This window comes from Anguilla anguilla, chromosome 15 (genome assembly GCF_013347855.1).
Source record: "Anguilla anguilla isolate fAngAng1 chromosome 15, fAngAng1.pri, whole genome shotgun sequence".
Taxonomy (NCBI): Eukaryota; Metazoa; Chordata; class Actinopteri; order Anguilliformes; family Anguillidae; genus Anguilla; species Anguilla anguilla.
Window position 1 is genome coordinate 13,065,930 of NC_049215.1, and position 12,652 is coordinate 13,078,581.

At 41.9% G+C, this 12,652-nt stretch overlaps 1 protein-coding gene across 1 annotated transcript in view; it reads right to left on the reverse strand.

Annotated features, from left to right (window-relative positions):
* LOC118214626 (ephrin-B2a-like) overlaps positions 1–10,171 on the reverse strand; it is a 24,501-nt gene extending 14,330 nt beyond the window's left edge. The window contains exons 1-2 of the mRNA XM_035394743.1: positions 9,336–10,171; positions 1,047–1,330 (exon numbers count right to left, since the gene is read on the reverse strand). Of these exons, the coding sequence (XP_035250634.1) occupies positions 1,047–1,330; positions 9,336–9,448 (397 nt within the window). The 5' untranslated portion in view covers positions 9,449–10,171. The remainder of the gene's footprint in view (positions 1–1,046; positions 1,331–9,335) is intronic.
* Between the last annotated feature and the right edge of the window lie 2,481 nt (positions 10,172–12,652).

Here is a 12,652-nt window from a genome sequence, read left to right on the forward strand (position 1 = left end):
CACAAAAACAGCCGACGCATGTCTCGTCCCGCAGGCTGGGGACTTTGTTTCAGGTATAAAAGGGAAAAGAAGAGGCCTGTAGCGTGTGTCAAGGGGGCTGGGGGGTGGCGGGGGACTAGAAACCCATCCTTCAGTAACTTTGTTTGTGGAGCTCTCCTGGTGGCCAGGGGCCTCTGATCTGCTGCACAGCCAGAAGAGTGGAGATCAAAGCCTCTCTCCCACTCAGGTTCTGAGAGAGACCACGCAGTTGCTCCACAGTCACACATTTCTTTCCCTCTCTGTTTGTACATCTCCATGTTGGAGAAATTACTAATGTCTCTCCCGAGGTCTGGTTTCAGTTATTTTATAATATGGAAAAAAAATAAAGAAAAATTGCAAATGGTCCCTTAAGAATATAGACATATGTACGTTTTAGCAGCAGGGTTTTCCATTATTTCCATATATTAGTCTCATAAACATTTCTGTCAGTCCCCTGCACAATAAGCAGCAGTTCTCTCCTGCCGAATGTCGCAGTCAATCAGTGATAATCTGTTCCTAATGCTGAAATCCTCACAGATGGCGCAGCCCGCTACACCCCCCACTAACACGCGCAGATGGTCCAGCCCATGTCTTCGTTAGAACAGGGAGGGACGGATGCATAACCACATTACTGCACAAATTGTTAGCTTGCCAACCTGCGAATTGATAGCTTGCAATTCAATGGGAGCAGTGTATAAAAGTTGAAGTCAGATTATAGTCCATTGCAAAAATGACTGAACATGTGTTAAGGCAAATTCAACATAAGAATATTTACATGAATATTCAAGCAGAACATGGACATTAAGTGATACCATTCAGAGCTACCTAAAACCAGATGGCTAGCTAGATTGTTGCTGGTCATATAAGAAATTACTTCTTCCACATCATTTTTTGTAGTTCTCATAATCAGAAAACCCTCATACTGTAGTTGGCACTATCAGCACCGCCTCTTCCTCTCCACACCACCCCCCCCCCCCCCCTTCTACAAAGCTGAGCGTAACTGAGCAGCAGAGGAGGCAGGTACTCACAGATGATGTAATAGTCCCGCCCTCTGAAGAACTCCAAGCCCCATAGGTTCGGGCTGAACTCCTGGAACTTGAGGGTGAACTTGACGTCCTGGTCGGGCTTGACGCAGTTGAGCAGGGGCGTGTCCGCTTTGGTGATGGTGCAGCTCTCCAGCTGCGCCCGCTGCACCATGTACAGCTTGTAATACTCCACCCCCTCCCCCACCCCGCCATCCACCCGCGGGCACACAATGTCCATCTTGTCCCCGATTTGAGGGTACAACACCAGTCCATATCCCGGTACAAATCTGTGGGCAGAACGGAAAAGAGAGGAAAGAGTTAGTGGGAAGTCACAAAAGCCTGACCTGGGTCAAAGATACTTTTAACTCTTTACATTACATTACATTCATTTAGCAGGCATTGAGTGGCTTGCACATGTTTACCCAATCCGTTTAAAGTCCAAGAAATATTTTTTTAAATGCATTCCTGCAGATCCCTGAGAATTTAACACCAAAACACATCAAAAACTAAAATCACAATTACATGTTCAGTTAGGTACTGCAGGGCTTTTTCTGGTACATACGTATTTTAAACAATGATTAGACCCAGGTCTGTCTTGTATTATCTGACCTTCATAACTTTTTTAATCTAATTAGAATGCAGGAATATGTAGTACAAAAAGCATTACGTAATTGGCTAATTATTTAATTTATAATTGAATTAATTGTATGTATTCATTTACTTCTGTTAAAACACTTTTCAAAACAATTTTATCAACTTGCATTTATCAAACCATAACCCCTGATGTGTATCTTTTTATTATTATTATAATTTTACTATTATCTTTCTTGCTTCTCTTTGACCTTTGTGCACTATATTCAAATAAGCAGCGTTCACAAATGAAAATGTAACTGCCCAATGAGTTATAACAGCCGAGGTCCGTGAATGGCAACTTGGGAAAGACTTGTTTCTTCCATTTTGTTTGTTTTATTTATTTAAGATATTTAAGATATACAGAACAAAACTCCAAAGAGGTGCTTTTTTCTCTGCTTAAAGCATTTGCTTCATGAAAGCTCAACAATTTAATCAAAAATTAACACTTACCCGTGTACATGTACATACGTATATTTAATTTGGCTAAATGGCTTGTCATAAACTAGACACTGCAATGACATCATTCAAATGTTCAAAAACCAAGACATAATTTTTCTGAGATATGAAAACAGGAGCAAGCAGAGATTACTCTAAGCATAAGTGTTTGTGCTCAGTCATCTCTGCTCAGATCAGACATTTCTCACTCTGGCTTATTTTTATTTCTGCTCTTAGTGTTAAGCATTGCGTCAAGTGCTTCTGCACTTAATATCCCATCTCTTTCACTTGGGTGGGAGCTGAGTTGGATGAGCTTTGTGCTTAAATGTCTACAGTGTTGCTGTCCTACTCTGTTCTGATGCTTGTAGTTGCCCTGATTATTTGCACTTCGCATTTGCTGCAACAGTCTTGTAAATTGCTTTGGATAAAAGTGTACAGGAAATATAAACATCTTCTCATCCTCACAGAGGGGGGAGAGAAAGAGGAGCCAGAGGAGAGAGAAGAGAAAGGAGGAGGGAAAGAGAGGGGAAGAGAGGAGAGAGAGAATCAGAGATACTGGAGGAGTCAGAACGAGAGAGAAATATCAGTCTGGTCTTCTGTTGCCCCACAATCCTCTGCTGTTTACCATTTGTTGTTTGCAGTAGACAGGCTCACAACTCATTGCCTTAGACCCACTGGTGCTAAACCTGCACTAAAAACATGCTAAACAGGCCAAACATGCCATGCACATCAAACATACACTCCACCCCCCCACACCCCCTAGGCCTTTTTCACCTCTGTCCCCAGGGAAGGCCATACTCATAGAAATAACACTACATAAATGTATGCAACATAAATAACTGTTTTCTTATGTTTGTTTGCTTGCTCGCCCACTCTGCTACAGAACAGTTCTGGCACAGGGCCCAGTATTTGAACTCTGACCTCCAGGGAAAGACAAGAAGCTGAATCAAGCCTTGGAGGATGATAAAAAAAAGAAATCATAAACAGAAAATAATTTTGAAAAACCCCCGTCTCAGAACAAGTGCGAGAGTGTTCTGTGTTGCAGTCCCTTCCAGCATATCTAAACAACTGTTTTGGAGCATACAAATAAACACTAAATATGCCTCTGGTTTCCTTATAATTAACAGGAAATGTATCTGTGGTACTCAAACGTTTGTCTCCCTCAGCAAACAGTAACACACTCCTTCACACACATACACGTGTGCGCACGCACACAGACACACATGCACACAGACACACATGTGCATGCACACATATATACACACACATACACACACCGCCTTTGACCATGCTGCTGAAGCCATTTACCAACATCAGGTCAGCCTGCGATGCTGGGACTACCCTTCATTGTTCAGGGGAGACACTGAGAATCAAGGAGTGAAAGAGAGAGATGGTTTCTCTCTCTCTCTCTCATTTTCTCTCTCTCACTCCCCCTCTCTCCCTGCCTCGCATTTATTTTCCTCCAGACTGATCTGAGCAACTGAATCAATACTAAAAAGGAAAAAAACCACTGTCAGATTACATTATTGAAAACCTCCCACAGCCAGGCCAGCTTTCATTTGTAACTCTCAGGTGGTGAGTGCAATCAGCCCAGACCGCACAACAAAGGCCATCCATTTTTGGCACGATTAAAATAAATGGCGGGTAGCCAAGGTTACTCGCACACCTCCCAGACACACACCATCATTACAGCCATTCTCCTTCACTTCAGCAGGAACACCACGTCTACGCCCAAACACATCCATATCCCATCAGCCATCAGACTGTCGGGCCTTGTTTCCGGGGTCTTGTTGTAAAAAGCCAGACCTGGGGAAACAGCTTTAACCCCTCCTCCTCCCCCCACACTTGGCCCCGCCCCTTCGCTCTCCTCCCTTACGGTGTCCGTCACTCTGCCGCTGGCCAGAGTCGTAAATATTCCCCCGCCAACGCCGGCGAAAAGGCGAGGACTACGCGGCGAGTGCTGCCGGACGTTTATCGCCGTCGGGCTCCGTGCTAACGAGCGAACGCCGGCCCCGACGAGCCGTGAGGCCTCGTTACTGCGCGGCGCGCGGGAGGGACAGCCGGGCGGGACACGGCGAGCGGCGCACAGTCTCGCCCACGGGAGCCGCCATGCTGCGCCACCCGCGATCATGCGCCGTTATTTACAGACTGCACGTCCTCCTAGTGGGCCCAGAAACACATCCCCCATTAAATAACACTATTTAACTTTAATGATAATCGATATAACACTGACAATAGTCTTAAATAATCTCATCTAACTCTTTAAAAACTAAAGTGTAAGTGTCCGTAATGTTGTTCACACTGTTGTTTTCTGTCGATGTAACGTGTAAATGATTGCTCTGGCAACACCATGCCTCTTAGTGTCAAGAAAGCATATTTCAATTTGAAATGGATTTCGAATTTGACGGGATGTTTTTCCTTCTGAGCCTTTCTGTGAAGCAGACAGCAGACAGGAGGTGACAGCGGTAAACAGGAATTTAATATTTGACTAAAAGGAAGCAGCGCTTCTTTGTGGTCTTTTAACGGGAGAGACAGGGTGACGTGCGCAGAATCCTCCGCCAGGCCGCACTCTGAAATTTAAAAAAGAAACTTGGCGGAAATCTCTCCTGTCAACGCGACGTGCGAGCCGTCGGCTGACCCCGCCCGCCGGGATAAGGTTCAGGTGCTCGGGTATTGCCGCAATGTTTTCCTTCCTCTGATATCTGATGAAAAGCAATCCAGTGTACACAGGTGTGTGAGAAGGAAGAGTGAAAAAGGAATTGAAAGTAATCCCCCCGCTGACATCTGTTTTGTCGTTCACTTAAAGGGTGTTTTTCCCTGGGGCCTCCCGGATAGCATCTAGCTAGCGCGCTGGTCTGCGGTGCTCTGACACACCCGGCGGGGCCGGGGCCGGGGCCGGGGCGGGAGCCCTGCGGGGCGAGGGGTATTCGCCCACAGCGCCGCCCCTGGAGGAGGGGTTCAGTCAGACCACGGCCCTCTGCTTAGCCGTACGTTAGCGACTCCTCCACGCAGCCTGCAGTCTGTCTGTGACAGCTGCGCAGTCCCATGGTACAGCAGTGTCACAGCGCAGCTGACAGACTGCACAGTCCTGTGGTACAGCAGTATTGCTGCGCTGTTGGAGGACTGCGCAGTCATGTGGTACAGCAGTGTCACTGAGCTGCTCTATGGGACAGGCCTCTGGTCAGCTTTGGTGGCACTGCTGTACTGTGTTTTATTTTCACCGCCCACTCACTTGAACAAATGCGATTGCTACACGTCGCTGGACGCTACAGGATGGGCTTCAGTAAACATCTCCACTTCTCCAGCGCCGTCCTTTCACACCACACAGCTCAGTCCTCTCTGTTTGTATTTATCTCTGCTGTGCGCGTAGCCTGGGCTAAGCAAACAAAAAGCACAATGGCGCTCGCCGCATAAGCCCACAACTCTATGCTTCCTCCAGGAGCTCCAGAAAAGACACAGTAGGAGGAAAAGGGGCTCACAGATAAAGGAAGGGCAAAGAACAATAAAAAAAACTGTTTGACTTTCAATCGTCCCTACCTCCGATATGGAGATCTGTCCATTCGGCATTAAGCGAATAAAAGCACAATAAAGGACAAGAGGGCGGAGCAGGGGAAACCCGCCCGTGTCGCCTTGCCTTCTCGCCCGACGGCGGACGAGGGGGCGATCTGAGAGCCCTTTATCCCTCTGTCACCCTATCCCATCCCCAAAACCCTCAGCCAGACTGGCTCTCATCCTCTAATGCAGGCCTTGTGAGGCCTCCTCTGTCTCCACATAACAACCCACGGCCCCCAGGGCCAAACCTCTCCGTATCTCTCTTTCTCTCACTATCACTGTCTCACCCTCTCTCGTATGCAGGCTTGAACCAAAACTTTTATTCTACATGTTGCCATGGGAACACCCCCTCTCCCCTTCAGCACTCCCTTTTCTGTACATTGTATAAATTGGAAGGATTTAACTTTTCCCCCTAAATCCCTTGTCCTTTTCTTTGTTAAATCCTGCCACCCTCCTTGTGAACTCTGTGAAATGGGGGTGGGGGGGTGGTTAAAAAAAATGTTTGTATTATTATTATAATTATTATTATTATTCATGGTGCAGCCAATCAGCTTACTTTCAGTGTTTTCTCCAGGGGCATAGCTAGCCGCCCTGTCATTCTTTCACATTGGATCTGCATCTCTATTCCCCATTATGGCTACAAAGGGCCAGCATGCAGCATAATCTCCTAATGAAGCCCAGTGCAGCCCCGGCTGATTCCCCAGGAATAAACCATGTAAAGCGGGCCCCACTTTTGTTTCTCAGGGTGAACTACAAAATGGATTACCAGGAGGGGAAATCTTGATTAAGCTCACACACTGCTTCAAGTAAAGCATGTACAACAGCGAGCTTTAAAACTGACTGACTTGGCCCCTCGGTTTTGCATTTTATTCCGTGCTCACAAAAGCACACGAGGTTTCGGAGTCTTTTTCGGCCCATCGGGGTGAACAATGATGACTAGCGGGGCAGGGTGGGCTATTTTTGCAGGATTTGTCCCCTCCAAACAAAAACGAGATAGAGGCCTTATGTTGAACATATTGCCCACATAAACATCAGATTTAATCTACCGGCAAAAAGGCCAGATCTAAAACATGCTAGATTTAAACTCTCTATTGCACGACTAAGGGTCATATGAAATCATAAGAAGTGCAACGAAAAATGATACAATATATTTAATGCAATTAATGTATTGAAAGATTTTTTTCCACAGAGAAATCTTTGAGGTATAGGACTAACTTTAATTTATTTATTTTAATGAATATACAAGAAGTGTATAAAAATGTCTTAACTCTCACATTTACTGTGTAAATACTACCCATTCAGTCTATTCAAATACAGCTCATGTTTTATAAAATCAATGTTTTGCATGAAAAATTTGTCTTTTTTTGTTAAGAGTTTTTCATAAATATACAAACGAAAAGGAACAACTGTAATCGTGATTATTTGCTAAAAAGGTTTGTGAAAAGACAGACGGACAAATATCTTTCACAGACTATTCTACGATATTTTATTATCCAACTGTTATTTGTTGTGTTTATTTTTATTTTGCGCTGTTAAGGAAGTCTCTCGTTGAATAAAAAAGGAAATCAAAAGCGATCAGACGTTTCTCCGAGCCTCTGTATCCGTACCGCTCCCGTCAAACCACATTCTGCCGGAATTCTCTCATCCATAAACTATCGGGTCCATCTCGCCTCTTTCCCCGCAGCTAACTGCCTGCAGATCAATGATCTAATTAACCACTTCGAGTACCATCTGATCACACGTCACAGACCGTTATGCCGCCCCTCGCTTACCTCCCCAATTTTTAAACCCGATTTTCTATCTTTTCCAGCCACTTTTGCGCCGTCGACAAGCTTACAACGGTTAATAAACTGTATCTCATCTGTTTAGTATCCGAGAAAAGATCACATTATTGCAGGTTTTAACTTACTTCCAGGTCAAAAACTGCAAAGTATTAGAACGTGTTCATTAACCTAGTCCCAATATCGCGCTTTGTCGAACCGATGGCGTCTTGAATACTCGATGCATAATGCAAAACAGCATCCTCTAATCCACTCCCGTTGTGTTTTCTAAGTTTCGTACGGTATCATGAACGCAGTGGGTTTTTTCCGAGCTGTACTTGCACAGATACTTGCAACATTTTCTTTTAGTCACAGGTAACATGTAAACCAATGTAGGAAATACAATTGATGTGAATAATACGAGTATTCAACAGTGGGAACTTTCGTCGGAAATATTCTCGCCTAACGAGGGTAACTGTCTCCACGGAAAGCCACCAAAGACCACCTGTTAGGCATCCGCATTGCCCCCCGCTGTCACTTGATATTTATTTATGCATTAATGGGTTTTCAAGAAGGGGAAAAAGGAGGAGGCTAACACCCCCTTTCTCCTAAAAAAGAGTATTCTGAATTCGAGAGACAGGCCTGAATTGTTGAACGCGCCCAAGTTTAAATGCGACGACATCAATACAAAAAGGGCAATCCTGAACAGGCCTTTAAAAACATGCAGTATAGCCCAATCCATCATAAAAACTGTGTTATGCGGTTATTTTTAATTAAAATAAAGCTGTATTATAAATTATGACTGCTGATGTGATCATATAAGCCCTACAAATCGGGTTCCCAGCTCAATGGATGTACAAGTTTCGCAGCGCGTGCATTTAACAAATTTCGGACTCAAATGAATGCGTAAAACCTGTTTATTTTGTCCGTATTTGTCATAATAAGCACAGTTCCGTTCCTGATAGTCCTACTATATTACCACTTCCCATGATAAAGGCAAAGCACTCAATAAATGTAAAATCCTAGTTTTTTTTTTTTCAGTTGCAATATAATAATCTACAAGTAAACTACAAATTTGTGTTGTCACACGTTAAACAGAATCGTTGTGGCTTTCAAAATACTAAAACAAAAGGTTGATAAAACATCTAAAAGTCACTTCGGGAAATATAATAAAAGTAGGCTAATACAGGTAATATAATTGCTAAAAAATTAAAATGACTTTTGGCATTTAATATGATCCATCATAACTAATGCGAAAAGACGTTCCTACTTCTGCTGGGCCTCGTACTTTCATAAATAAGTATTTCATACTTTCATAAATTGTTTATTTGCGTAATGGTCCTAAGGCCATCGCAACAATATTTGAATAACGCAGATATAAAATAACGTGTTATTTGAAATGAAGCACAATTCAGAGGAAATGGAAAGAAAACTGACGTGCAAACTATTGGCTCGGCCTCTCATGGAAACTGTCGTGTGGAACCGTATGTAATAGCCTACTGCTTAACGGACTGTTTATAAAAACAGACTAAACAAAATAAATTAAACAGCAGGGCAAAAAACGTCGAAATGCATAGCATACAAAACCTGTCCGGTTACCATGGAGGTCATGGCTTTCCTACTCTCCTTTGATACCTTCCAGTGGATTTCCAGTGAAAAAAAAAACGTATAGTAAGACAAATATTTTAATGAATTAAGAATTCCAAAGCTTCTGGAAACTAATTTACGCATACTGAATTTAACATATTTAGGAATGTTTTTGTTTCTTTATTTCTTCCTATTTTATGGTAACGTTTGGCAACATCGGTTCGGCATCTAGCTAAGTTTAGCGCAAAAGAGCGTACATATTTAAACATGCAAGAATATTTCATTCAGGTTAAGTTAAAAGTGCGCGCATACTTGCTTTACTTACTTGGTATTTGTTGTGTTCCAATAGATAGATTCTAAAATGAGCGTCCGGGACAGGTTCACCTTGCACGCAATGAACAAAACTCCAAAATAGTATCTCCACATCGAGTCCCCCATTATTGTATATACCACGTCTAGTCGCAATCGGAGATTACGATAATAATGGGAAAAAAATAAAATCACCAAAGAGAATGACTGTGACAAACTGACACACAACCAAACTCTGTAATCCTCTTCCAGATGCAGAAAAATACATCAAATCCCCACAGAGAGACTTGTTCGGATCTCAGTCCCACCACGGCAAACAAGCCGTCGCTATTGCCGAGCGCGCAGTGCTCCTACGCACCAGGATAGCCCCAGGTCTCCTTGCGAATGCAAGAAGGAAAAAAATTAGTGTTTCATTCAGACAAGACAGCGTTAATTCCCCTTAGCGGTCCGATAGGAAGGGGGTACATTCCGTAGAGCGCGGCGACTCACACCGCTGCTGATGTCCTTTCCGGAGAACACATACGCACAATAATCCGCGGTTTGTCCTGAAATCGCCAAGCAAGGAGGTATCAATCCAACTGCATGGGTTCTCCAAGAGTAGCGGGCAGACAGAAGAACGATTCTAATTCATTCCCATAACAAACAATAATGAACTGAAAATGAGATTGTAAAATGAATATAAATAATATGCATAACGAAAAAATAAAAATTAAATAAACCAAATTCAAGTTAAAGTTCTCGTCCCAGGACCGGTTCCAGGAATATGACTGTTGAGAAAGAATCCTCCGAATCCCGTGGAACTGGTTTACTAGATCGCAGAGCACGAAACTGCTACACTAAACCCAGGTTGCGAGTAACTGAGAACCACTGCGAGACAGATTATTTGGTAGCGGTGCCTTTTCAGTTACTCCGCCCACATTGATCCTCATTGGCTAGATCCCGGTAAATCAATGTGAACACTTCAGTCAATCACACTAAACAGGTCTGCAACTACTTTTACAGCAAATAAGCAATGGCGGGAAAAATAGAATGGAGTGCAAATGTATGTGAATTATAGGTTATTGCCCTGTGTACATTCGAGTGATAGCAGTAAAAGAAAAATAATGACGGGGCCAAAGGAGTCAAACAAAATAAGAAAAAATTCCAATGATGACAATTGTGATCATAGGATACACGTCTATTTCACTGGCATTCTACCAGAAAATTGTCTGCTGAAACTCATGAAGAGATAAGGATGATACGGTGAATCGATGTAGGCTATTTGTTTCTCATGTTTCATATTTATATCTACAAGATGAAAACCGGCAGATTCAGGATCAGGCTTTTCTAATTGGGCTTGACTAAGATAACAACGGGTTTATGCAAATAAATACAAAAGAAGCCAGAATATAATACGTTATTTGATTGAACCCAATGGTATTTACCAATAACAAAACTAGGCTGCTTGCCGTATTTAAACATAGGCTATAGTTAAACGAGCAGTTATTCAACAAATTTCTCCATATTAGGCTAATATAAGTATGTTTTGCATAATGACTGGAAGTTTTGAAAACCAAGAAACCAGACTTTATGCCAATCGATCCATTAAATAAATACGTCGATAAAATGAATTTGATTGGATTTGATATTGTCCTTCAAACGTTTGTATTCCCGAAAGACAACAGCGCACACTAGCGGAAGTGCATGGTACAAATACGCATTTAAGTTTAGATTTTTTTTTTTTTTTTTACTGCTTTTTGTTCAGATTCCCTATATAGAAGTACTCAAATGTCGTGGTAGACAAAGGTTTCCTTCATTTGCTGCCTAAATTATATAGTATAGCCTATTTTGTATTTTAATATGTGTTCACATTCATGACAGTCTCCTCATTCCCGTATCAGAATATCTGATTATTACGTGTATTCATAATTAATATTACAAGTATACGAGTAGGCCAGTAGTAGTAGTTGCGGTTGCATTTGCACCAGTAGGCTTATTAGTAGACTAGTTAGTAGTACTGTAGTGGTAATGTTGCCCATGTTGTTGATGATCGTGTTGCTCTGAATTAATTTGCTTATAACCTATAATTGCTTTGAATGTGCTGAGTGTTCATGGTTTAACGAATATTAAATGTGGTTTACGCTTTAATATTTTATTTTGTTAAATTGTCTCACAATTTCATGCGAAGACCTGTTTTTACATATTTTAAGTTATAGGCAAACTTTTTTTCACCTTAACAACCCATATCCTAGTACCTAGCCCACTAAAACTTAAAAGTGACTGGGAAAAACTTGGTGTCAACATTTCGCACGTTTTAGCAGGCTAATTTAATCAGGTACTTAAGAGCAATTGTGTATTGCGCTGTTAGTTTAGACTAATAGTTGTTATACCACGTTTGAGAGGTAGATGCACGGCGTGTGAGTTCCGAATCTCATCACTTCAATACGCACTCCTAGGGGCTGCAATCTTCAGTCCCTGGCCAGAAAGAAATACGCAGTGTAAACTAAATGAATAAACAAAATAATGTAGGCAGGGGCATTGATTAATAATTATTTTCCTAGTGTCCTGTTAAAATAAATGAATACATGTTCTACAGCCAATTGTCTGTCCAATTCTAGTAGCCGTTTATTTTATTTAAATTTAAGTAGGCTACGTATTCATTTTTGTTTTTTTGTAATCCATAGCCGCACGTTTTGAAAATTCAAAACTTTTTCCACCCACAGCTCTTAGCTACACGGGATAAAGTGCCACGAATACTAAAACATTCTCTTCGTGGAGAGCAGAACAAGGCAACAGTTTTCGAGTCGTCTCAAAAATATATTACTTTCTAAAATAAGCTGTTAACTATCGTTAGTGACTACCTTGTGTGTCCCTCCCTCGCAACAATTCAGCAAGCTTTTAAAGTACGGGAGACGGCAATGTCAGACTGGCAATGAAGTACATTCATTGGAAAGACGTGCAGTGAAGGCAGCCTGCAAAGTCTAAATTAATATTTTATTTAACGAAATGATTTTTAAACTATCGACATTCATTTAAAATGTATCTTAATCTTGATTGCCTAACTGATATTGGCTAGCCTAGGCTACTGTTTATGAATACCAAAATATATGGAAGTAGGCTGTGTTAAATGTACAACAGTTCGTTCACAGTTCATTGTACATTATGCAAGTATAACTAGTAGTGTAGGTTATATAGGTATATTCAGTTGGTTATAGCTACTACTACTACTACTAATAATAATAATAATAATAATAATACATCAGTAGCCTACTTTTAATGTGTTTTTGTGTTACATTTTCATATATAATTATACAGTTCCCAAAAGTCCAAAAAAATATTTTTTTGCGTTTTGCT